Here is a 25,775-nt window from a genome sequence, read left to right as displayed (position 1 = left end):
TTTGTTCCAATGCCAAGGTGGAGCCCAATAGAAATTTATGTACTAACTGTATTGATGCTACTTTAAATAAAAGTCAATCTGTACAATGTGAACAAATTTCACCAAACAGCGAGGGGAGAGTTATGCCGACTAACTCGCCTCACGCGACAGTACCTGCATCTCCCGCCCGGGAGGTGCGTGATATTTTGGCGCCTAGTACATCTGGGCGGCCATTACAGATAACATTACAAGATATGGCTACTGTTATGACTGAAGCGTGATCACTCTGGGGTGAGAACAGAGTGCGCTGACAATGCTAGGGCCATGTCTGATACTGCGTCACAGCTCGCAGAGCATGAGGACGGAGAGCTTCATTCTGTGGGTGACGGTTCTGATCCAAACAGATTGGACTCAGATATTTCAAATTTTAAATTTAAATTGGAGAACCTCCGTGTACTACTAGGGGAGGTCTTAGCAGCTCTCAACGATTGTAACACCGTTGCAATACCAGAGAAACTGTGTAGGTTGGATAAATACTTTGCGGTACCGGCGAGTACTGACGTTTTTCCTATACCTAAGAGACTAACTGAAATTGTTACTAAGGAGTGGGATAGACCCGGTGTGCCGTTCTCACCCCCTCCAATATTTAGAAAGATGTTTCCAATAGACGCCACCACTCGGGACTTATGGCAAACGGTCCCCAAGGTGGAGGGAGCAGTTTCTACTTTAGCTAAGCGTACCACTATCCCGGTGGAGGATAGCTGTGCTTTCTCAGACCCAATGGATAAAAAATTAGAGGGTTACCTTAAGAAAATGTTTGTTCAACAAGGTTTTATATTACAACCCCTTGCATGTATCGCGCCGATTACGGCTGCGGCAGCATTTTGGATTGAGTCGCTTGAAGAGAACCTTAGTTCCTCTACGCTAGACGACATTACGGACAGGCTTAGAGTCCTTAAACTAGCTAATTCTTTCATTTCGGAGGCCGTAGTACATTTAACCAAACTTACGGCTAAGAACTCAGGATTCGCCATACAGGCACGCAGGGCACTGTGGCTAAAATCCTGGTCAGCTGATGTTACTTCTAAGTCCAAATTACTTAATATACCTTTCAAGGGGCAGTCCTTATTCGGGCCCGGTTTGAAAGAAATTATCGCTGACATTACGGGAGGTAAGGGCCACGCCCTACCTCAAGACAAGGCCAAAGCTAAGGCTAGACAGTCTAATTTTCGTCCCTTTCGGAATTTCAAAACAGGAGCAACATCAACCTCCACTGCACCAAAACAGGAAGGAGCTGTTGCTCGTTACAGGCAAGGCTGGAAGCCTAACCAGTCCTGGAACAAAAGCAAGCAGGCCAGGAAACCTGCTGCTGCCCCAAAGACAGCATGAACCGAGAGCCCCCGATCCGGGACCGGATCTAGTAGGGGGCAGACTCTCTCTCTTCGCCCAGGCCTGGGCAAGAGATGTTCAGGATCCCTGGGCACTAGAGATCATATCTCAGGGATACCTTCTAGACTTCAAATTATCTCCCCCAAGAGGGAGATTTCATCTGTCAAGGTTGTCAACAAACCAGATAAAGAAAGAAGCGTTTCTACGCTGCGTACAAGATCTGTTAACAATGGGAGTGATCCATCCGGTTCCGTGGTCGGAACAAGGACAGGGGTTTTACTCAAACCTGTTTGTGGTTCCCAAAAAAGAGGGAACTTTCAGGCCAATCTTAGATTTAAAGACTCTAAACAAATTCCTAAGAGTTCCATCGTTCAAAATGGAAACTATTCGGACAATCTTACCCATGATCCAAGAGGGTCAGTACATGACCACAGTGGATTTAAAGGATGCTTACCTTCACATACCGATCCACAAAGATCATCACCGGTATCTAAGGTTTGCCTTCTTAGACAGGCACTACCAGTTTGTAGCTCTTCCATTCGGATTGGCTACGGCTCCAAGAATCTTCACAAAGGTTCTGGGTGCCCTTCTAGCGGTACTAAGACCGCGAGGGATTTCGGTAGCTCCGTACCTAGACGACATTCTAATACAAGCTTCAAGCTTTCAAACTGCCAAGTCTCATACAGAATTAGTTCTGGCATTTCTAAGGTCGCATGGATGGAAAGTGAACGAAAAGAAGAGTTCTCTCTTTCCTCTCACAAGAGTTCCATTCTTGGGGACTCTTATAGATTCTGTAGAAATGAAGATTTACCTGACAGAAGACAGGTTAACAAAACTTCAAAATGCATGCCGCGTCCTTCATTCCATTCAACACCCGTCAGTAGCTCAATGCATGGAGGTGATCGGCTTAATGGTAGCGGCAATGGACATAGTACCTTTTGCACGCCTACACCTCAGACCGCTGCAATTATGCATGCTAAGTCAGTGGAATGGGGATTACTCAGATTTGTCCCCTACTCTGAATCTGAATCAAGAGACCAGAAATTCTCTTCTATGGTGGCTTTATCGGCCACACCTGTCCAGGGGGATGCCATTCAGCAGGCCAGACTGGACAATTGTAACAACAGACGCCAGCCTAATAGGTTGGGGCGCTGTCTGGAATTCTCTGAAGGCTCAGGGACTATGGAATCAGGAGGAGAGTCTCCTTCCAATAAACATTCTGGAATTGAGAGCAGTTCTCAATGCCCTTCTGGCTTGGCCCCAGTTAATAACTCGGGGGTTCATCAGGTTTCAGTCGGACAACATCACGACTGTAGCTTACATCAACCATCAGGGAGGGACAAGAAGCTCCCTAGCAATGATGGAAGTATCAAAGATAATTCGCTGGGCAGAGTCTCACTCTTGCCACCTGTCAGCAATCCACATCCCGGGAGTGGAGAACTGGGAGGCGGATTTCTTGAGTCGCCAGACTCTTCATCCGGGGGAGTGGGAACTTCATCCGGAGGTCTTTGCCCAAATACTTCGACGTTGGGGCAAACCAGAGATAGATCTCATGGCGTCTCGCCAGAACGCCAAACTTCCTCGCTACGGGTCCAGATCCAGGGATCCGGGAGCAGTTCTGATAGATGCTTTGACAGCACCTTGGAACTTCAGGATGGCTTATGTGTTTCCACCCTTCCCGCTGCTTCCTCGATTGATTGCCAAAATCAAACAGGAGAGAGCATCAGTAATTCTAATAGCACCTGCTTGGCCACGCAGGACTTGGTATGCAGATCTAGTGGACATGTCATCCTGTCCGCCTTGGTCTCTACCTCTAAGACAGGACCTTCTGATACAGGGTCCATTCAAACATCAAAATCTAACTTCTCTGAAGCTGACTGCTTGGAAATTGAACGCTTGATTTTATCAAAACGTGGTTTTTCTGAGTCGGTTATTGATACCCTGATTCAGGCTAGGAAGCCTGTTACCAGAAGGATTTACCATAAAATATGGCGGAAATACCTATACTGGTGCGAATCCAAAGGTTACTCCTGGAGTAAGGTTAGGATCGCTAGGATATTGTCTTTTCTACAAGAAGGTTTAGAAAAGGGTTTATCAGCTAGTTCATTAAAGGGACAGATTTCAGCTCTGTCCATCTTGTTACACAGACGTCTGTCAGAAAATCCAGACGTCCAGTCCTTTTGTCAGGCTTTAGCTAGGATCAAGCCTGTGTTTAAAGCTGTTGCTCCACCATGGAGTTTAAACTTAGTTCTTAACGTTTTACAGGGTGTTCCGTTTGAACCCCTTCATTCCATTGATATAAAAATGTTATCTTGGAAAGTTCTGTTTTTAATGGCTATTTCCTCGGCTCGAAGAGTCTCTGAGTTATCAGCCTTACATTGTGATTCCCCTTATCTGATTTTTCACTCAGACAAGGTAGTTCTGCGTACTAAACCTGGGTTCTTACCTAAGGTAGTCACTAACAGGAACATCAATCAAGAGATTGTTGTCCCATCCTTGTGTCCAAATCCTTCTTCAAAGAAGGAACGTCTTTTACACAATCTGGATGTAGTTCGTGCCCTCAAGTTCTACTTGCAGGCAACTAAAGATTTTCGCCAAACTTCTTCCTTGTTTGTCGTTTACTCTGGACAGAGGAGAGGTCAAAAAGCTTCTGCTACCTCTCTCTCTTTTTGGCTTCGTAGCATAATACGTTTAGCCTATGAGACTGCTGGACAGCAGCCTCCTGAAAGAATTACAGCTCACTCCACTAGAGCTGTGGCTTCCACTTGGGCCTTTAAGAATGAGGCCTCTGTTGAACAGATTTGCAAGGCTGCAACTTGGTCTTCGCTTCATACTTTTTCCAAATTTTACAAATTTGACACTTTTGCTTCTTCGGAGGCTATTTTTGGGAGAAAGGTTCTTCAGGCAGTGGTTCCTTCTGTATAATGAGCCTGCCTATCCCTCCCGTCATCCGTGTACTTTTGCTTTGGTATTGGTATCCCAGAAGTAATGATGACCCGTGGACTGATCACACATAACAGAAGAAAACATAATTTATGCTTACCTGATAAATTCCTTTCTTCTGTTGTGTGATCAGTCCACGGCCCGCCCTGTTTTAAGGCAGGTAAATATCTTTTAAATTATACTCCAGTCACCACTTCACCCTTGGTTACTCCTTTCTCGTTGATTCTTGGTCGAATGACTGGGACTGACGTAGAGGGGAGGAGCTATATGCAGCTCTGCTGGGTGAATCCTCTTGCATTTCCTGTTGGGGAGGAGTTATATCCCAGAAGTAATGATGACCCGTGGACTGATCACACAACAGAAGAAAGGAATTTATCAGGTAAGCATAAATTATGTTTTTTATTTTTATCCCTCCCTCTCTAGTGACTCTTGCGTGGAGTTCCACATCTTGGGTATTGCTATCCCATACGTCACTAGCTCATGGACTCTTGCCAATTACATGAAAGAAAACATAATTTATATAAGAACTTACCTGATAAATTAATTTCTTTCATATTGGCAAGAGTCCATGAGGCCCACCTTTTTTATGGTGGTTATGATTTTTTGTATAAAGCACAATTTTATTTCCAAATTTATTTTGTTGATGCTTTCTACTCCTTCTTTATCACCCCACTGCTTGGCTTTTCGTTAAACTGAATTGTGGGTGTGGTGAGGGGTGTATTTATAGGCATTTTGAGGTTTGGGAAACTTTGCCCCTCCTGGTAGGATTGTATATCCCATACGTCAGTAGCTCATGGATTCTTGCCAATATGAAAGAAATTAATTTATCAGGTAAGTTCTTACATAAATTATGTTTTTTAGCTTGAGAACAGTGTGTTTTACTTAGGTGCGTTCGCTGCTTTTAGGTTTGTGAAGGCGATGGATACATTACACAAGGCCTCGTGATTTAATATTGTATAAAACGATTAAATGAAATATTGAAATTAAAATATGCAGTGAGAAGTTTGTTTAATCGCAATAAAATTTCTAACAAAATTGTTCTGAGAAAATCGTATTTGAAATTGTGCAGGAAACAATCACTTTACAACCGTCGAAATAGTAATAAAACTACACGACGAGAAGTGCTGGGGGATTCGTATTTCTTTTTCTATTATAATATGAAACTTAAAGCGTATTGATTTACGTATTATAAAAGGAGTTTGCTCATCTCTGCTAGGGTTGCTGAACAGAGCAGTTCCATGGGGGCAGCTGAAGTGTCTCCTCCAGACCTGACCTATTTTTAAAACATTTTCCTGGAGATCTTGATGGGTTTTTTCTCGCAAACTAAAAGGTGATGAGATTGTGTCAAAATACAGAAAACACTTGAATATTACTAAAATATAAAAACATATGTTTACTAAACTAGAGGCAATCATAAGGTACTATACACCGAAAGCAGAGTAATATGATCTGTATTGTATTGGTCAGCAAAGTTTCCCTTTATAGCAAGCTTCATTTCATTGTGTCGGAGACACAAAAAAAAAACTTTATGTAAAGTTGTAGAAATGATAAACAATACAAACAGTAATTTGCTTTTTGTGTAGACGAATCTGATGCTGAGGTGGTATCTTCAGCCGGAGATCAGCCCGTAATGAGTCATCTGGAAGCTCCGCAGCAGGAAATCTATAACTGTATCAGCTCAGGTGGGTGTACCTGGAAGTCACAGAGCTGGGTGGTGGTAGTCCCAGGGTTAAGGAGCAGGGGACAGAGGGTTGAGGAAAGGTTGTCACAGGGCTGAGGGGCGGTGGTCTTAGGGCTAAGAAGCAGCAGTCACAGGGCTGTTGGGTGGTCACATGAGGGGTGGAGGTCTATAAAGTTCAAGAACCATGACAGTCATTGAAACAAGATAACAGATGAGAAGGAATAGGCAAACAGATGATCCAATGAACAGTTCTGAGGGTTAGCAACCAGGTCATCAGACCAAGATAGGTAGCATAGCAGATAAGGGATTTGAGATAACAAGTCAGATTCAAACCAGGGTAGACAAAACCGAGATAGGAACATGAGGAACTACTAAATAACTAAGCATAGAATAGCGCACTCACAGGCGTTTTAAATCTTAATGTACAGCTTTTGGCACAGTTTCTGCCGCTGGCCTGATTTAGATGACAGCATTACCGCTAGTGTTATCCTTTGCTCAGGTCACGCACCATGATTAGTGTCATTTTGAAAACACTCACTTTAGTGCACCCTACAGTAGCTCTCACCTCAGGCTTTCTACCAGATAGAGCGGTTGATGTACTGGTTGGGGTGCACTAACCCTGGACCTCTTCTTAATATGCCTTAAAACGCTTTAGGATCTGTCACAAGGTTGTGTGGTTGTGGCCACAGAGCTGAAGGCCAGATGCAACAGCTCCAAAGAAGGGCTTCTAATTTTTTTATTTTTTGTGTGTAGATGGATCTGTTGTTGAAGTCTTATTAAATACTGAACAAATCGTAGAATTGACTGTAGAACATCGTCTGGAAGCTCTGAAGGAGGAAATCCATGACCATACCAGCTCAGGTGAGTGCACGTGCGACAGATATGAGGGACAACAGTCCGATAGGTGGTGGTCACACGGATGAAGGGCAGCAGTCACATAGTTGAGAAGCAGGGATGGAAGTCACAGAGCTGATGGAACTTGACCACAGCTATAAGGGTGCTTTGCAATTTACTTCTATTATTTAATTAGCTTCTTTCTCTTGTTATCCCTTGCTGAAATGTTTATCTAGGCAAGTTCATGTGCAGCAGAGAACCTAGGCCGTCTGTCCCTCTGTGTCCATCCATCTGCCTGTTTGCTGTTGGTGTTATTTTTAAGCCTATTTCCTTTTTGTAAAGGCTTATACCTGTCAATAAATTATTTTTTTGCTTTTTACCCCCCGAGTAGTGCCTGCCTCTCCTTTCTGTCTAGCTGTTTATTGGTCAATGCATATATAAACTGATTGTGATTGTGATTGGCTCACCCATGTGTTCAGTTAGAAACCAGTAGTGCACGGCTGCTCCTTCAACAAATGATACCAAGAGAATAAAACAGATTAGATAATAGAAGTAAATTAGAAAGTTGTTGAATTGTATTCTCTATCTGAATCATGAAAGAAAAATTTGGGGTTTCATGTCCCTTTAAGGTAAGATATGTAGCATGGTTATGTTTGTGATGTTGGTTGTGTATACACACAATTACAGGAAATGGTGGCAAGTCAGAAAATGTTATCTCTTAAAAAATGTATTTTGCAGGTGATGTCAATGTTGCTCATCAAACCAAAGATTTGGGGCAGAAAAACTGTGAAGATATCAGCACAGGTGAGTGTAGATTTTTCATTTATATAACCAAAGTTGGCTTTTTTTATATATTTTTTGAATCCATTCAGTTGTTTTGTGTGGATCATATAGAAGCTTAGGCTGCGTACCAATGATATGATATGCCCGAAGTTTATTTATACTTTTGCAGTATGAGAGCTACACTGTACCTTATGTTTTATGAATAAAGTGGATTTCCCCAGGATACTTCTTTGGAACCTTCTCATTTTGTTGTAGAGCCCGACTAAGCTTAGCAGTATTCTACATCTTCACCTAGAACTGAATGGGTTACCTTACGAGATAACTCGGGAACGGAAATCAGCACGCCACAAGTAAAATCTATTTACTGTTTATTAAAAAGCGCACCATACTTTTATAGAAAATTTTTACATTATATGGGGTTAAACAATGACGTATCATAAATCACACCATTTTACACAACGTGAGTTAGAACAAAGGGGCACAGTAAAATATAAGACAAAGAATTATACCAAGAAACTAACAGTTTTAGATAACAGTGTATCCGGACGCATCGCCCAGGACATTACAAGGCCATTTTTGAGATACAAGTATTTCTAACACTGTTCTAAGCATATTTTCTTCACAGCATAATAAACTACATTATAATGAAATATAATAAACATATCTTAAAATGCTCGATATGAATAGTCCGGCTTCCGGTTGGAGGAGGAGCAAGCAGTTGCTGCAGCTCCAGAGCGTGTCTGCCTCGTGTGCGGGAGACACTAACTACAGCCCTCCTAACGAGACCCTAGGATCCATTCAAGGAAACCGGGTCAGGATCTGGTGATCAGCGTTCCGGAAAGACACCCAAAGTCCTCTACAGATCCAGAGGTGAAGAGGGGAATGTCCCTGCGGGTTCAAAGAGGAGTAAGCTGAACGGCGCAATACCGCAAAAGGAGACCGGCAGGGAGGAAGCATAAAAGCAATAGCGAGAGGTCCCCTGCATGTTGAGAGTGCAATTACCCCTCCTCGGTCACGCTATACACAATTGGGGGATTCTTTAAAAGAAAAGCCGCTCTCCAGAATACCGCTTTGATTGAGGGAAAGCTAAATCAAGGCAGTTAGAGAGTGGATGTTTTAAGCTCCCCACAAGAAGGAATAATCTGGATTGGGAAGTATATACCAGTTCCAGGTCGTGGAGGTATCCTTTTTGTTTTGCATCCCTGGAGATGGATAAGGGGAGTGCATATCGTTCTTTCTGGAGGAACAGGTGGGAAGGAAACATGCACCACCCAGGTAACATTTTCTTGTCTTACTAGTTGACCGGATGAAAAAATGGTGACTTATTCTTGGATATACAGGGGTAAAGCACTATAAATTTGTTGGGAAGAAGGAAAGAAAAAAGGGGGATGATATGCTGGCTTGAGAAATTGTGCCAAGTAAAATATATGTTTTCCCTGAGACTTTTCTGAGACTCCTGTGGGCCCTTATAGAGAAGCAAAACAGCAGACAGACCAGCATAAGTAGACATTTGCAATTCCCCATTGTGGACATTATACTATGCATATAGACTGGTAAAAAGCTGAAAAAGTGAACTTCGCTTTCATTTTTTATTTTTCTTTCTTGTCTCTCCTTTCCCTTTCTTCTTTTTGCTATAGGCCCTCATGGTTATTTAAGGATGTAATGACAAATGATGCTGCAGATTATTTGCTGAAAACTAGTAATATTGTTTTCTTCTTTTCCTTTTTGTAAGGTAATAGCACAACCTTGGGTGCTCCATTGAACTTAAGATTGTGTTGAGAGGGTAGATGGGGTACACAAAGTATCTAGAGGGAAATACTACTTCTGTAAGCCTAAATATAATTTAACCTTATATTATCTTTGTATTGTAAATTTAAACCTAAGTCTGACACCAACAAAGCGGCCGGTTGTATCAAATTAGGTTAAAATCCTGTCTAATATGGTACAAGAGGTATATTGAAATTGCTGAAGCAGTGGGCCACTTGTAGGCTATAAGGTTCAATCATATAAAAATCTTACAGCCAAAAAAAAAAAAAACCTGAAGGTATAACAAAAAAGGTAATTAAGGCCTAGCAGGGGGTGATGCTCTTTTTAAGATATACACTGCTGCTAAAGTGATATTGTACACAGAATAGAAGGTAGTTGTCTTCCATAAGCATTGCACTATTTTTACTGAACACAAAGTTTTTTTTTTTTTTTATATATACTATTTATTTTTATTAAGTTCACAACAGTGGGAGCCCCTTTTTAATTAGAATCATCACATATAGATTAAGAATATTTGAACACAGTATGGGAGATAGAGAGTAGAAGAATTTACATGTTGCAATTTAGGTTCACACATGGATAAATATATATCACAACACAAGAATAAATCTCCAGCTATGGCTGCTAGAAGCAGGGAGAAAAAAAATAAAGGAAGCACAGAAACTGTGTCAGAAGCGATAAATGACAGCATCAGTCAGTTAGACACACAGGCCTTGATTAAGATAATGTCAGATGTCTTTTTGCCTCAGTTTGATTTAATTAAATCTGAGATTTCAGGTTTGACAAATGAAGTTAGACAGTTCTCTAAAAGATTAACTGAAGCCAAACGCATATCAGATGTGGAGGACAAAGTTGAGAGTCAGGAGTTGAATATTGTTGACATGAAGAGGAACTATGATAGGTTACAACAAAAAGTAGATGATCTAGAAAATCGTGCACGCAGAAACAATATCAAGGTAATAGGGTTATCAGAAAATACACAATATAAGGATCTGAATCTATTCATGTCTGAAACTTTACCAAAACTTCTGGATATGCCCCTTACGGACATACCTCTTATTGTGGAAAGAACGCATAGAATAGGAAATAGAAGGGAAGATAGTAACACTGATAGACCTAGACCGATAATCACTAGATACTTGAATTTCCAGGACAAGGTAAAATTGTTGCAGTATTTTAGGAAGAAGAGGGATATAACCATAGAAGGTAAAAAAATCCTTATCTTTCAGGATTTCTCAGCAGAGTTATCCAATAAAAGGAGACTAATGTCGCCTCTTTGTACACAACTGATTAATAAAGGATATAGTGCCACACTAATATACCCAGCTAGAATACGAATTCAGGGAACTGAAGGGATAAGATTCTTAGAAAATCCAAGAGAGGCTGAAGTTTTTATGAGAGATGAGGTAATATAATAAAGGTTGAATATAACAAAAAAAGGAATTGTTGTATCTAATGAACAAGTCAGATAAGGAATGTAGAGTTCTTTGGGGAAAGGGGGGGTTAGGGAGGGAAAGGGGGTGTTTTTTTGTTTTTTTTCCTTCTCTCTCTCCCTCCTGCTCTGGGCGCAGTTTGCGCTTGGCTGGAAGGTCTAAGATTGAAGAAATCAAATGAATAATCAGTTTAGATGTGTCTCCTGGAATGTGGGCGGCATCACCTCCCCGATAAAGAGGAAGGCAATTCTGACACAACTTAAGAAATTGAAGGTTGATGTAGCCCTCATCCAGGAGACACACCTGAAAGGAGAAGAATTGATTAAATTGAAAGCTGGTTGGGTTTGGAGAAATAATTGGAACCCCTTGTTCTAAAAGAAAAAGAGGAGTTGCAATTCTTTTGAATAAGAAACTCCATTATACTATTTTGTCCTCTGAGTTAGACTCAGAAGAAAGATATATGATTTTAAAATTGGAAATTGGGAGAAGAATATTTACTATATGTAATGTGTATGGCCCTAATGATTATAATCCATCATTTTGGATGGAACTTCAATCTCAGTTATTAGAAAAGACAGATGGAGTTCTTATATTAGGCGGGGACTTCAATATGGTGTTTCAAATTCCCTTAGACAGAGTTACAAAAGGGGAGGCCGGGAGGAAAACAAGGAAAGATAAGCTGGAGGCTAAGTTACTGCGTAAATTTATAACTAACCTTAAAATAAAAGATGTCTGGAGAGAGAGAAACCCGACGGATAGGGAATACACATGTGCCTCTAAGGCTCATATGACGTTCTCTAGGATAGATATGTTCATGACCTCAGAGAGATTAATGGGCTTGGAGCTAGAAGCAGAAATAAGACATAATAATATCAGATCATGCCCCAATAACTCTTAAAATTATTTTGAATAATAATAACTCTCCCATTAGACGATTTAGGTTTCCAAACTATCTGAACAAAGATATCGGATTTAAAAATATGTTGAAGACAAAATGGCAAGATTTCTACACAAATAATGTAGAATACTTGGAGAAGCCAGAGATATTCTGGGAAGCATCAAAAACGGTAATTCGAGGTGAAGTTATTGCTTTTCTGTGCAAAAAAAAGAAAAAACAAAAAATCAGAGAAAAAGAAATGTTAGAGATTGTCTTCAGCATATAATAAATACCTAGATGAACCAAATAGCAGGAATTGGCAGCAGTATGTGGAGGCAAAGGAGGCTAGGGATATCTGGCTTATTAATAAAACTACTCAGGAAGAACTTAGGTTGTCTGCAAAGTTCTATAGACACGGAAATAAATCAGGGAAATTCCTAGCCAACTTGGTTAAGAAAGCAAAAGGACATAGTCATATTGGGTGTATAAATATAAATGGTAAGGTGGAACATAAAACAGAAGATATTTTAAATCTATTTAAAGACTACTATCAAAAGGTTTATAGTGCAGGAGAGGGCAAAGATCTTAAAACCTAAGCTTGAGGAAATAGAAAGAAACAAACTCACTAAACCAATCTCAGAAGAAGAGGTTAGTAATTCTATTAAAAACTTAAAAAATAATAAGGCCCCGGGCCCAGACTTATTACCTAATGAATATTATAAAATACTTATAGAGGAGGTAGTTCCAAATTTAACCTTACTATTTAATCAATACCTTAAAGAAGGGAAAGAAATGTCAGCTCATTTTACGGCATCTTGGACAACGTTAATTTTAAAACCAAATAAAGATTCTACACTGATGGAGTCATATAGGCCCATATCCCTGTTAAACTTGGATTATAAAATTTTAACAGGTATCATTGCAAATAGATTTCAGGCAGTATTAAAATCTATAATCCACATTGACCAGACAGGCTTTATGGTAGGAAGGAATTCCGCTTCTAATTTACGTAAACTGTTTTCGGTGTTAGATTTCACAAAAAATGAAAAACACTTCCAAAAAAAGAAAAACAAACACAAAAAAGGGGATAGACCTAGCTTAGCTATACTCTCTCTAGATGCACAGAAAGCTTTTGATTCTGTGGAATGGGACCATCTATTTACTTCAATGTCAGAATTTGGGTTTCCAGAAACTATAATTCAGCTAGTTAAAAATATCTATAAAAAACCAAGTACTGCAATTTTGGTAAATGGTCAGATATCTGAAAATCTCTTGCTGGAGAGAGGTACCAGACAGGGATGTCTTCTCTCACCGCTTTTATTCAATGTAGTGATAGAGCCTTTAGCCATAATGCTAAGAGAAAAGATACAGGGCATAATGGTGGGCGAATATGAGAGCAAAGTCTCTTTATATGCAGACGATCTATTGCTATATGTTCGTAATCTTAAGGATAATATCCCACTAATATTGGAAATAATAGAAGATTTCAGTGCGTTCTCAGGCTATAAGATCAACATAAGTAAATCTGAACTGATGATACTGAGGGAGGATAAAGATTGGAATCATTTCAAGGTAGTTCAAGAGGGTATAAGATATTTAGGCATACTAATCTCAACTCAAGAACTACTATATAGTTTAAACTATACACCCTTGTTCAGGAAAATAAAAGAAGATTTAAAAGCTTGGTCCAAGTTACCACTATCAGTTACTGGTAGGGTTAACATATTCAAAATGATAATGTTTCCAAAAATTTTATATCTTATTCAAAATTTGACTATTCTGATCCCAAAGAAAGATATTAGAGAGCTTATGGGGGCGGTAAGGCAATTTATATGGAACAACAAGAAACCTAGAATATCTGTGAATAAATTACACCTACAAAGAGATACAGGGGGATTAGCCCTCCCAAACTTGGAACATTATAACTGGGTAATGCTAAGTAGAATAGTAGTAGAATGGATAACCGGGGTTTCGTATTTTACGGTCTCAGAAATCGAAAAGAATTTATGTGTGCCATACAATTTAACAAACCTTATACATTGCCCATTGCGAAGTCTGCCGACAAATATCAAAAATATAAAAACTATTGTTAATCCTATAATAGCATGGCAAAAGTTGTGTGTTAATCTGGGAATAGAATATATACCTGCTAATAAAGAATAATCCATCTTTTCTCATGGGCTTTAACTCTCCTTTATTTCAAAGCTGGGGGGCCAAGGGGTTGGAATATATGGCAAGTATTAGACATAGAAAGAAAGACGGTTAAATCATTTGACTTTTCGAAAACTAATTTTGCAATAGAAAACAGAGATTTTTTTGCCTACCTGCAGGTCAGGCATTATGCCCAACATCTTATTAAGGATAATGGTTGGAATTGGGGATGGGAGAAAATTGAATCATGGATAAAAATGGCTACGCATGGAATTCACTCAATCTCACCTTGGTATAAACTTTTCTCCATTAAGGAAGGTAAAAAAAATTTAGACAATTTAACGAATAAATGGAGACCCTACATCACGGAGATAGATGAGTCTAATGATAAGATAAGGGAGTCAATCGCCCAAGTAGCTAAAACAACGATATCTGAAACTTGGAGAGAGGCCCATTTAAAGTTATTATACCATACTTATTATACACCAGAGAAGGGGGCAAAGTGGGGTAATACCCACTTTAATAGATGTCCTAAATGCAGTCAATCTGCAGCTGATCTAATACACATGGTATGGGAATGCCCCCCAGTTAAACAATTTTGGTTTAAAATTGAGTTTTGGCTACAGAAAATATTAAGGAGACCCAGTAACTTTAAATTAGAACACATAGTACTCCTATCTAGGAACAAGGAATGGGGGGAAGATTGGAAATGTATAAATATTTCAATACTTGCGGCCAGAAGTATAATCTTTAGACAATGGAAGAATAGCAAAAAACCCAACTTCTCAGAGTGGAAAAATTTCTTGATAAAACAAGCAATTATTGAACAGTTTGATATACAAGAATTGAATGAGCTTACCTGTAGAAAGTATAGGAAGAAATGGGAAAAATTGGTACATTCACTTCCAGATACTATACAGGAACAATTTTGGTATCCTTTTCAGAGATCAGTTGAAAATTAAGGTGAAGCCATAGTGCGGATTGCGCTGGGGCAGGGGGAGGGAGAGAAATAACTTTTTTTTTTTTTTTCTCCTCTTTTTCTCTTTCGTTTCTGTTTTTGTTTTGGGTAAGGGGTCGAGGATTTAAGGGAATAAAAAACCTGAATATAAGTACAGAATATATGATGACTTATATTGTATTGAGTATTGATAGATAAAGAGCAGTATGTATGGTCATTACATAAGGGCCTAGGTCAATCTAGGTGAGAATTTGTAAAACACCCTGCGTGGTGAAAATTGGCCCAAATAAGAGGCTGTCTATTGTTTCTTTTTTCTTGTGTTCACACATGGTAAAACACCCTGCGAGGTGAAAGGTAAGCCCATCTGAGAGGCTCTGTATATATATTTTGGGATTATAAATAAAAATATAAAAAAAAAAAAAACATATCTTAAAATGGTGGTTACACAAAATGCCGTCAGTAATGCTAAATATATTCTAACAGGTATTTCTTTCATGTAATTGGCAAGAGTCCATGAGCTAGTGACGTAAGGGATATACAATCCTACCAGGAGGGGCAAAGTTTCCAAAACCTCAAAATGTCTATAAATACACCCCTCACCACACCCACAATTCAGTTTTACAATCTTTGCCTACTTTGGAGGTGGTGAAGTTAGTTTGTGCTAAGATTTCTACGTTGATATGCGCTTCTCAGCTTTTTTGAAGCCCGATTCCTCTCAGAGTACAGTGAATGTCAGAGGGATGTGAAGGGAGTATCACCTATTGAATGCAATGGTTTTCCTAACGGGGATCTATTTCATAGGTTCTCTGTTATCGGTCGTAGAGATTCATCTCCTACCTCCCTTTTCAGATCGACGATATACTCTCATATTCCATTACCTCTACTGATAGCCAAATCAGTACTGAAACGGTTATCTGCTATATGTGGATGGGTGTCTTTCAGTAAGTATGTTTCTCTTGTAAGGTGTATCCAGTCCACGGATTCATCCTTTACTTGTGGGATATTCTCCTTCCCTACAGGAAGTGGCAAAGAGAGCACACAGCAGAGCTGTCCATATAGCTCCCCCTCTAGCTCCACCCCCAGTCATTCTCTTTGCCGGTTCTAAGCACTAGGGTCTCTCTCGGGAGTGTAAAGTGAATGTGGTGTTAGAATTGTAGTTTTTATTATCTTCAATCAAAAGTTTGTTATTTTAAATGGTACCGGTTTGTACTATTTACTCTCTAGCAGAAAAGTGATGAAGATTTCTGCTGAGAGGAAAATGATTTTAGCATGTTGTAACTAAAATCCACTGCTGTTCCCACACAGGACTGAGGAGTACCAGAAAACTTCAGTTGGGGGGAACAGTTTGCAGGGGAACTGCAATAAGGTATGTTCAGTCATTTATTTCTAGACAAGACTGAGATAATGCTAGAAGAGACTGACAATATCCCCATGAGGGGGAGGGTAAGCTATGTTCAGAGACTTAGTAAGGAATTGAATGCTTACATAACAGGGCTAATTATGCTGTTTGACACTAATTCAGGGCAATCGATTGTTTTCTTAGGAAAAAAGACACTTTGAAAGTCCTTTTGGGTTCTTTCTGGGGTTATTACCCACATGGCTATTTTTTTTAAAAAAAAATTAATTTTTTTATTGAGGTTAAAATAGCAAATACACAACAGTCTCATCAACAGGTTACACTTCACATTACACATTGAACTGACATGACATGACAATTTAGGCACCTCAGTTTTAGATCTTGTAGGTACGCAGTGTCCTCAGACAAACAGGTCCTATCAGAGGACCAAAACTTAACAGAGCAATTGAGGACATGTTAATGAAGATAATAGTAGACAGTTGTTTCAGCGTTTACAGGGTTAATACAAATCCTGGAGTAAACACCCAATAGCAAGTTAAAGAATATAAACCAAGTTACCTATCAACACTGAGCAGTTATAAAAGTATAGACATAATTAAGACTATTATCATAGATACACTACAGGGGAGCAGGAAGTCATAAACAAGCTTTGATTTCCTGCATTGAAACCCCGAGAGCCATTTTACATAGATTCATGGGAAAAACAGGGTCTTGGCTCTGCGGATTGGACAGAGACTACTACACTCTGTCAAAAAAATATGCGGAGGAGAGAGAGGACTCATCCCTAACCGCACAAGAGTGGGGGGGGTGGGCGGAGGCCGGGAAGCCATATCATATTTTCAATTGCTAGTTAACTTATCTAACACGTTAAACAGCCCTAAATTCACTAAGAGAGAAATAGAGTATTAACATATTAACTCAACATCAGGTCTCACAGAAGAATTAACTAGTTAAACTCACTACAGGACACAGCCACCCAAACTGATTGTTGAGATGAATAGGTAGTTCACTACGATCGCAGTCAGCTCGCACTGCAACTGAACATAGTAAAGCTTCAGCGCTTGTAATATAGCTAAGTAGCTGTGAAATTACTGCAGTCAGCAAAATGACTGTGAGAGATATATTTGACACATGTAAAAACATATGGTTTTCAATAAGTCTTTCCCACACTAGTTAGGATCTATAATACCTGCTATAGTGCTGTAGTGGTTAAGTGACATTGAGAGTAATAAGCACGTCGCATGCACTCGAATCAGACATTCGCAATTTCGTGATGCAACATCATACATAAATCTATACAAGGCAGGCCAGGGTCTATAACAGTTGGTACATTGCTCTAATAAACTAGGGAGATTGTGAGCAATAAACACTCTACAGCCACAAGCCCATCCATGCACAACCCCAACAGAGGCAAAATGCTATTTCCTAGTATATAAAATGTGGGAGAGCAACCTTATTTTGTAGCGGGATTTGACTCAAACAGATATTCTATTATTGTAGGCATTCCCAGCCGACAAAATTAATATGCATCCACATAACAGATAGTGCTTTGCTAGATAATGGGATACGCTGCATAGACTCACACCCTAGCCAGCCATGAGAGAATCAGACTGTGACATATTCATGCTAGAGGTCATCCACTTAGTTAAGAACAGGTAGCTGTTATCAGGAAGGCTAAAGCAAGGAATAGAGACCTAAAGTAATATAACAGTATAGGTTATAGTACAACACTCCGCATATTCAGTCATGCTCGGGGCCCTACTATTCAATATGCAGACTATATAAATGTTGGGAAAACTTGTTACATATAGTGGATATTTTCCAACATGGAGCCAATAATGACCAACAGGCTTAAACTATCAAGAGCAGGTATTAGTTAGGTTAAACTCACAGCTATGCGCAGCGGGGCCTGACTTAAGTTGAAACTGTGGGATTACAATCATCTCCCTCAATCATACATTCCTATTTTGTCTGGGTCTAGCAAAGAAGAGGTGAAGCACTCATACCAGTATTGCATAACACAGGTACATCCCCTAACTAGCAAGCATGTGGACAAACTTCAATGATGAGGTGAAAAAAAAGAAAAAAAAAAGAGGATAACCTATACATTTAAAACAGAAAGCACCCTACAGGAATGGGGTACTAAAGGGCAGCAACCATTTGTAATACGTTATAAAACATTAGTAAAACAGTAATAGTGGCAACATGGATAGTCCACTAATAACTAGGTAATCGTCTTCAGTTCTAAACATATTAGAAACATGTAGGGTTCAGGCTTAAATCTACACAGTATTAGACAATGGTCCTCATAAACAAAGAGCCACCAACCCAGTTGTTATAAAGATATTTGACAAATCTAGAGCCTATATGATGTCAGCATATATGGTAGGCCAGATGATTTTGTAGTCCTGGGCATCTAGAGTCCGCTGCTGTCCGCATACCATTACCCCACTCCGGTTCTCATGATGGTGCTAGGGAGCTGAGAATTTTCACGCACCATGCAATAGGCGCCAATCATTAGCACAGTCCCCAAGCAGCTTACCGCAATGTCCCAGTTCTTGCATATCCCCGGGGCGGCACAATGACAAACAGCCAACAGCGATTCACACGTGGCAGCAGGGCCATACTGAAGGAAGATGGCCGCCTTCCCAATTACAGCTGAGCCAGCGGTAGCAGGCAACAACCCCTCACAGGGGCAAATGTCGGCAACTCTCACCCGACCGCATCCACTGATGGGGAGCTCTCCAGCCACACAGGCGTTAGTTGCAGGAGTTGGTAAGTAGCCCCACAGCGGGGTCGATGATCCACCTCCGTCACCAGGATCTCCCATGTTACCGTTCTGTAATAGCTGCTTCTCATAGAGAACGAGTTCGGTGGACAGGTCCTCAGCTTTCAGTTGTACCGCTCCGGGCCTTAATTCAGAAGCCATCTCTCCCTCCCCTTCAGTCAGAGTATGGCTCACTTGCATGCGTCCAGCTTCAATCTTGGCCAGTAGACCATCAAATCTGCTAAGGATCTGCAGCCCATGGCTAGCGATTAGGGTCAGTATTGTGGCATAGAGATCCCCTTCCATAATTAGGAGAAATGGCGGCCAGTTAGATTTTTGCAGACCGTAAGACCCAAATATAGGCACTTTATCCGTTCCATCCGGGTGTATTACATGAGCCCCTAAGATGCCCAGTGATAGTTCAATATGAAACTGTCAGTTTTTCCAAAGGAAAACTTGAGTAAATGTAAATAAAATAAAATAAGGTCAGGAGCCTCCTTGATGTGCGTCTTGTTGCTCTTGCTGCCAGCTCCGCCCCCCCACATGGCTATTTTTTATTAACTTTGGAGTGATTTCTTAGGCCTCATAGCTCCGGAGTAGAGTGGGAGGGGCCTAATTTCGCGCCTCAGATGCGCAGTTAGAATTACATAGAAGTTCATGTTGCTTCACATGGAGGGTCCTGCTGCTGTTTGAGGGCCTAAAGGAAGCTATATTTCCCCAAATCTGGTCTCTAAGGGCAGGTAGGGCCACAGCAGTGCTGTGGCAAGGTGTTTCTGATAGCGCCTGCGTGGCCACGCAGGACTTGGTATGCAGATCTAGTGGACATGTCATCTGTCCCACCATGGACATTGACAATGAGGCAGGATCTTCTAATACAGGGTCCGTTCAAGCATCCAAATCTAATTTTTCTGCGTCTGACTGCTTGGAGATTGAACGCTTAATTCTATCAAAGCGTGGTTTCTCGGAGTCAGTTATAGATACTCTGATTCAGGCTAGAAAGCCTGTCACCAGGAAAATCTACCATAAGATATGGCGGAAATATCTTTGTTGGTGTGAATCCAAGGGTTACTCATGGAGTAAGATTAGGATTCCCAGGATATTGTCTTTCCTCCAAGACGGATTGGAGAAAGGATTGTCAGCTAGTCACTTAAAAGGACAGATATCTGCTCTGTCTATCCTTTTACACAAGCGTCTGGCAGAGGTACCAGACGTTCAAGCGTTTACTCAGGCTTTAGTCAGAATCAAGCCTGTTTATAAACCCGTGGCTCCGCCATGGAGTCTAAATCTAGTTCTTTCAGTTCTTCAAGGGGTTCCGTTTGAACCCTTACATTCCATAGATATTAAGTTGTTATCTTGGAAAGTGTTGTTTTTGGTAGCTATCTCTTCTGCTCAAAGAGTCTCAGAATTATCTGCCTTGCAGTGTGATTCACCTTACCTGGTGTTCCACGCAGATAAGGTAGTTTTGCGTACCAAACCTGGTTTTCTTCCTAAAGTTGTTTCTAACAAGAATATTAACCAGGAAATAGTTGTTCCTTCTCTGTGTCCTAATCCTTCTTTGAAGAAGGAACGTCTGTTACACAATCTTGATGTAGTTCGTGCTTTAAAGTTCTATTTACAAGCAACTAAGGTTTTCAGACAAACATCTTCCTTGTTTGTTATCTATTCTGGTAAGAGGAGAGGTCAGAAAGCGACTGCTACCTCTTTCCTTTTGGCTGAAAAGCATCATCCGTTTGGCCTATGAGACTGCTGGCCAGCAGCCTCCTGAAACTGTTACTGCTCATTCTACCAGAGCAGTGGCTTCCACATGGGCTTTTAAAAATGAGGCTTCTATTGAACAGATTTGTAAGGCAGCGACTTGGTCTTCACTGCATACTTTTTCCAAATTTTCCAAATTCAATACTTTTGCTTCTTCGGAGGCTATTTTTGGGAGAAAGGTTTTGCAAGCAGTTGTCAGTATATTTATGAAAATCTTAGTAGTTCTCTCCAAATAATATATCTGCTTATGGCAGGGTTATAACACAATATAAATAATAATTATCCTTAAAAATAGAAACCCTTAATCAACATGCATCTACTAGAAACCATACAATTAATATAAATATTTGAATTCTTTTATTTAGTTAATATCCATGAACATTTTTTAAATATATTTGCAATATCAGAATATGACACAATATTATATACGTTAAAACCAACTATTAAGATATGCTATCCTTCTTATAAAACCCAGAAAATTTATCCTTAAAACCAACCTTATTTACAAATAGCCTTTTATTTAGTTAACACAATGGGACTAAAACCTTTAACATCCAAACAATACAATTCTAAACAGTGCTTATAAACAATAGGATAATATATATATTATGCTATTTAACTGCAATTTATCCTAATACAATATTGATTTAAAACACCAGAACTTTCATAGATAAATCACTTAGTCTACCAGATACAAATTTAAACAATAATACAATATACACTTCTGAATTATTATTATATATTTGTATAGATAAACAATTTAAGATTGGGATTAGTTTAACAATACATAGGCTATGACATGCTAACTTGAAATATAAACTGTTTCCTTAAATCTGCTTATTATAATTTTAACTATAGTGACTATGCATATAACTTGTCTTACCAATAATCTTGAATACGTTACCAAATAAACCAGACGATATCCAGTTTCCAATTTTTCTCAATAGATCCAATTTCACCTCAGAATACCAAAAAGTATAATTTGCAGTCAATGAGTAGAATAGATCAGCTTAGCTTTGAGTAAATGGTATTTCGCGCCCAACAGGAACCAGTCACAAGTTTAGCTTAGCAGAAAATCTGTCTCTCTCTATGTTGCAATCACTTTATATGGGTTCTCCTCACTGGTGAAATTGGAAACGCCCCAAGCGGAAACCTTGTCTCGGATTGGTTCTTTGCAACTGAACATGGATTGGTTTATTTGGTAAGTGTGTTGTCAAGGAAATGCATCCTTGCAACAACCAATCATCTCATGGCTGCAATTTCGCATCATAACACTAGGTGGCAGCAGACAGTACAACACAGCAACACATGCAGCACTATTTCTAAACAGTTTACACTTAATTCAATATTTCTATGAAATGGTTATTCATTTTATCATAATTTACTGCAACAACTATTCACAATATTTGTTTTGGGTAAGTTATATCTTATGAATTTTCTGATCATTTTGATATGAAACATCAAATATATCTAACATTATATTAAATAATTTATATTTCATTTAGCCTAACAGAAAGTTTATATTTCATAGTCATATCACATCAAAGTAACTTCCATATATTCATCTCACTATATTTTAAGAGATGTATTTAAAACTTTATAAACATTTATTGCACATTCATATGACTTATTTGATCTCATGCAGGCACTCCATCTGAAATAAAGTAATAAGTGTCATTTATTATTATTTTTTTTAGGTTCACAAATATCTATTCATATTCTTACCTCTTTCTAAGTGCATAGATTGATGCCCATGACCAATGGTTGTCTGCAATAAAAATAGAAACAATTATTAGAAATGATCCAAGCATTCATATGTATTTGATGTAGTCATTACTCAACATAGCAATCATTCATTTAATATAAAATGTCTCAGTCCCATATATATACATATCTGGGTTATTTGAATTATTCCAAACACATATAAAACTAGTATTGTTCCCTTTGCAAAAATGTATTTATTTTTATTTAAAATCTAAATACAGTTGTTTTGAAACCATGTGCTGTTATCCTAACCCCAGACGCATTGTCTACGTTTTGTATATTTCATTCTTGGCAGTTACACGGCAGGGGTCTTTTGCACCTAAATGTAATGCTGAAATTCTCATAAAACATGTCACTTTTGAGATCCTATTACACCTTTTCAGTTTGAAAGACAAATGGTATCCTGATTCCAGTCTGCTAATTCCCATGTCATTATCTCTTAAATCAACAGCCTTAGACATTTATGTTTTTATTAACTGTATGGGGTAAGGGATGCTCTGAAGCTTGTATTTTTAATTAAGGAGCAAATGGTTTTGGTCCTGTCTCAAGCCACAAACTCTGTTCTCTTTCAAAATTACTTCCCCAACATTCCTCTAAGTTACTGTTCTAAATTGAGCAGGCCAAATGTTCCATTGCCCCCCCCCCCCCGTGTGTTCAGCATAACTTTACATAATGAGTGAAGAATAACTAAACATGATTGAAGTTAGTTTGTCTGAAAGGAATGAATCCTTTTTTTACTGATCAGTCAGATATTTGATTAAACGGTGCTCTGACAAAATGCATAAGGACATTTGGCAGACGGACATTTGGCCGACGGACATTTGGCTGACAGACAGAAAGCTAAAGAATGTTCCGATTTCGGCCAAGGGCAGATACGTTCCAGAGTGCTCTGTTCTAATCAGAGCCTCGGGCGCCGCAACTGCCTCTGGGAACCTTACCATGGGTCCCAGGCCGCACGTTTTGTAATTCTCTGTCTGGGAAATTATCTATCTATCAAATCTATCTATTTATCTATCAAATCTATCTATCGTATCTATCAAATGTATCACATCTATTGATCTATCTATCTAATCTATGTATCTATCAAATCTATCTATCTCGTGCCGGACTGTTATCTGACAGCCACTTGTGTTTCGGCCAAATATCCGTCAGCTAAGTGTCCGTCGGCCAAGTGTCCGTCGGCTAAAAGTCCGGCCATGGATTAAACATACATATATTAACCTTAAAATATATATATTTATTAACCTTACATATACCTTGACACAGTGGTGCCTTCCGTTTAAGGTACCTGTCTTGTTCCCTCCCTTCATCCGTGTCCTAAAGCTTTGGTATTGGTATCCCACAAGTAAAGGATGAATCCGTGGACTGGATACTCCTTACAAGAGAAAACAGAATTTATGCCTACCTGATAAATTACTTTCTCTTGTGGTGTATCCAGTCCACGGCCCGCACTGGCATTTGAGTCGGGTATAAAAAAATGTTTTGTTTAAACTACAGTCACCACTGCACCCTATAGTTTCTCCTTTTTCTTCCTAACCTTTGGTCGAATGACTGGGGGGTGGAGCTAGAGGGGGAGCTATATGGACAGCTCTGCTGTGTGCTCTCTTTGCCACTTCCTGTAGGGAAGGAGAATATCCCACAAGTAAAGGACGAATCCGTGGACTGGATACACCACAAGAGAAAGTAATTTATCAGGTAAGCATAAATTCTGTTTTTCATTTACTTAAGACACTCTCAGCTATGGTTTGGCACTTTATATAAAGTTCTAAATATATGTTGTACTTATATTTGCCATGATTCAGGTTTCAGTATATTTCCTTTTTGCAGACTGTCAGTTTCATATCTGGGAAATGCATTTTTAAGAAAAGATTATTTCTTACCTGGGGTTTAGTCTTTTTCAAATTTACTCTTTCTAAAATGCGGGCTGTATTAGGCTTGTGAGGGCACAAAATGCCAAAATTTATTTGTTGACGCAAATACGTCCTTTCCGGCATCTTAGTTGGCGCCGAGTCCTTCACGAGATTACGTCATCTATGACGCTAGTGTTTAGTTTCCGGACGTTTTTGGCGCCAAAAAATATTTTTCTGTTTGTGGTGCGTCATACTTGGCGCCAAACATTTTCATTATTTAAGACCCTATTCCTTTTGCCTCTGGCCTTTTTTGCTATGTCAGAGGGCTATGCTGTTTGCATTTTTTCCCATTCCTGAAACTGTCATATTAGGAAATTGATCATTTCTTCTACAAGATACGACGAGTCCACGGATTTCATCCTTGTGGGATATTATCCTCCTGCTAACAGGAAGTGGCAAAGAGCACCACAGCAGAGCTGTATATATAGCTCCTCCCTTCTCTCCACCCCCAGTCATTCTCTTTGCCTGTGTTAGTACTAGGAAGAGGTAAAGCGAGGTGTTAGTTTTAGTTTCTTCAATCAAGAAGTTTTTTATTTTAAATGGTACAGGTGTGTACTATTTTCCTCAGGGTGATATGGAAGAAGATTTCTGCCCTGAGGTTGATGATCTTAGCAGATATAACTAAGATCCATGTTGGTTCCCACAGAGCTTCTGAAGGTAATACAAGAGAAATCTTCAGTGTGGAGAACGGTTTCATGCTACAAGCAGCATTGAGGTATGTGCAGCCCTTTATTTCTGAGGAGACTTGGTATATCAGAACTGGCTGACATTTTTTCCCTGCAAGGGAAGGGGTAAGGGGTGTTACTGAGAAACCTATGCATATTTTATTTTATTGACATATTGGGCTAAGCATTTATAATGGGCTTAAGAAGCAATATAAAGGGACACTGGGAGAGGCAGCTTAACGTTTTTTTATTTCAAATAAACAGTATGGCTGTATTTTGTATGTGCTCCTCCCTGGAGTGTACTGAAAGGGCCTTACATTGTAAAAAGCATATTTTAGGTAAAGAAAGTGTGGCTAGGGATACTTCTCAATCTGAAGAGAACCAGGATATGCCATCCAATTCTCCCCAAGCGTCCCAACCTTTAACGCCCACACAACCGAAGCCAAGTACCTCTAGTGCATCTAATTCTTTTACTCTGCAGGAGATGGCTGCAGTTATGTCAACTACCCTTACAGAGGTATTATCTAAATTACCAGTGTTGCAGGGTAAACGCAGTAGGTCAGGTATTAATGTGAATACTGAATTCTCTGATGCTTTATTGGCTATTTCCGATGTACCCTCACAGTGCTCTGAGTTGGGGGTCAGGGAATTGCTGTCTGAGGGAGAAATTTCAGACTCAGGAAATGTGTTACCTCAGACAGATTCGGACCTGATGTCCTTTAAATTTAAGCTTGAACACCTCCGCCTGTTACTTCGGGAGGT

At 39.6% G+C, this 25,775-nt stretch overlaps 1 protein-coding gene across 4 annotated transcripts in view; it reads left to right on the top strand.

Annotated features, from left to right (window-relative positions):
- The window catches only part of LOC128666744 (zinc finger protein 383-like), a 207,740-nt gene that overhangs the window by 88,300 nt on the left and 93,665 nt on the right, over positions 1 to 25,775 (top strand). For all 4 annotated transcript variants that reach the window (XM_053721500.1, XM_053721503.1, XM_053721502.1 and 1 more), the window contains 3 exons: positions 5,895 to 5,993; positions 6,746 to 6,853; positions 7,565 to 7,630. In XM_053721500.1, coding sequence (XP_053577475.1) covers positions 5,895 to 5,993; positions 6,746 to 6,853; positions 7,565 to 7,630 — 273 coding nt within the window. The remainder of the gene's footprint in view (positions 1 to 5,894; positions 5,994 to 6,745; positions 6,854 to 7,564; positions 7,631 to 25,775) is intronic.

The sequence above is a fragment of the Bombina bombina genome, chromosome 7 (assembly GCF_027579735.1).
Source record: "Bombina bombina isolate aBomBom1 chromosome 7, aBomBom1.pri, whole genome shotgun sequence".
Taxonomy (NCBI): Eukaryota; Metazoa; Chordata; class Amphibia; order Anura; family Bombinatoridae; genus Bombina; species Bombina bombina.
Note: the sequence above shows the minus strand (reverse complement) of the source record. Positions and strands in the feature narration are given on the sequence as shown.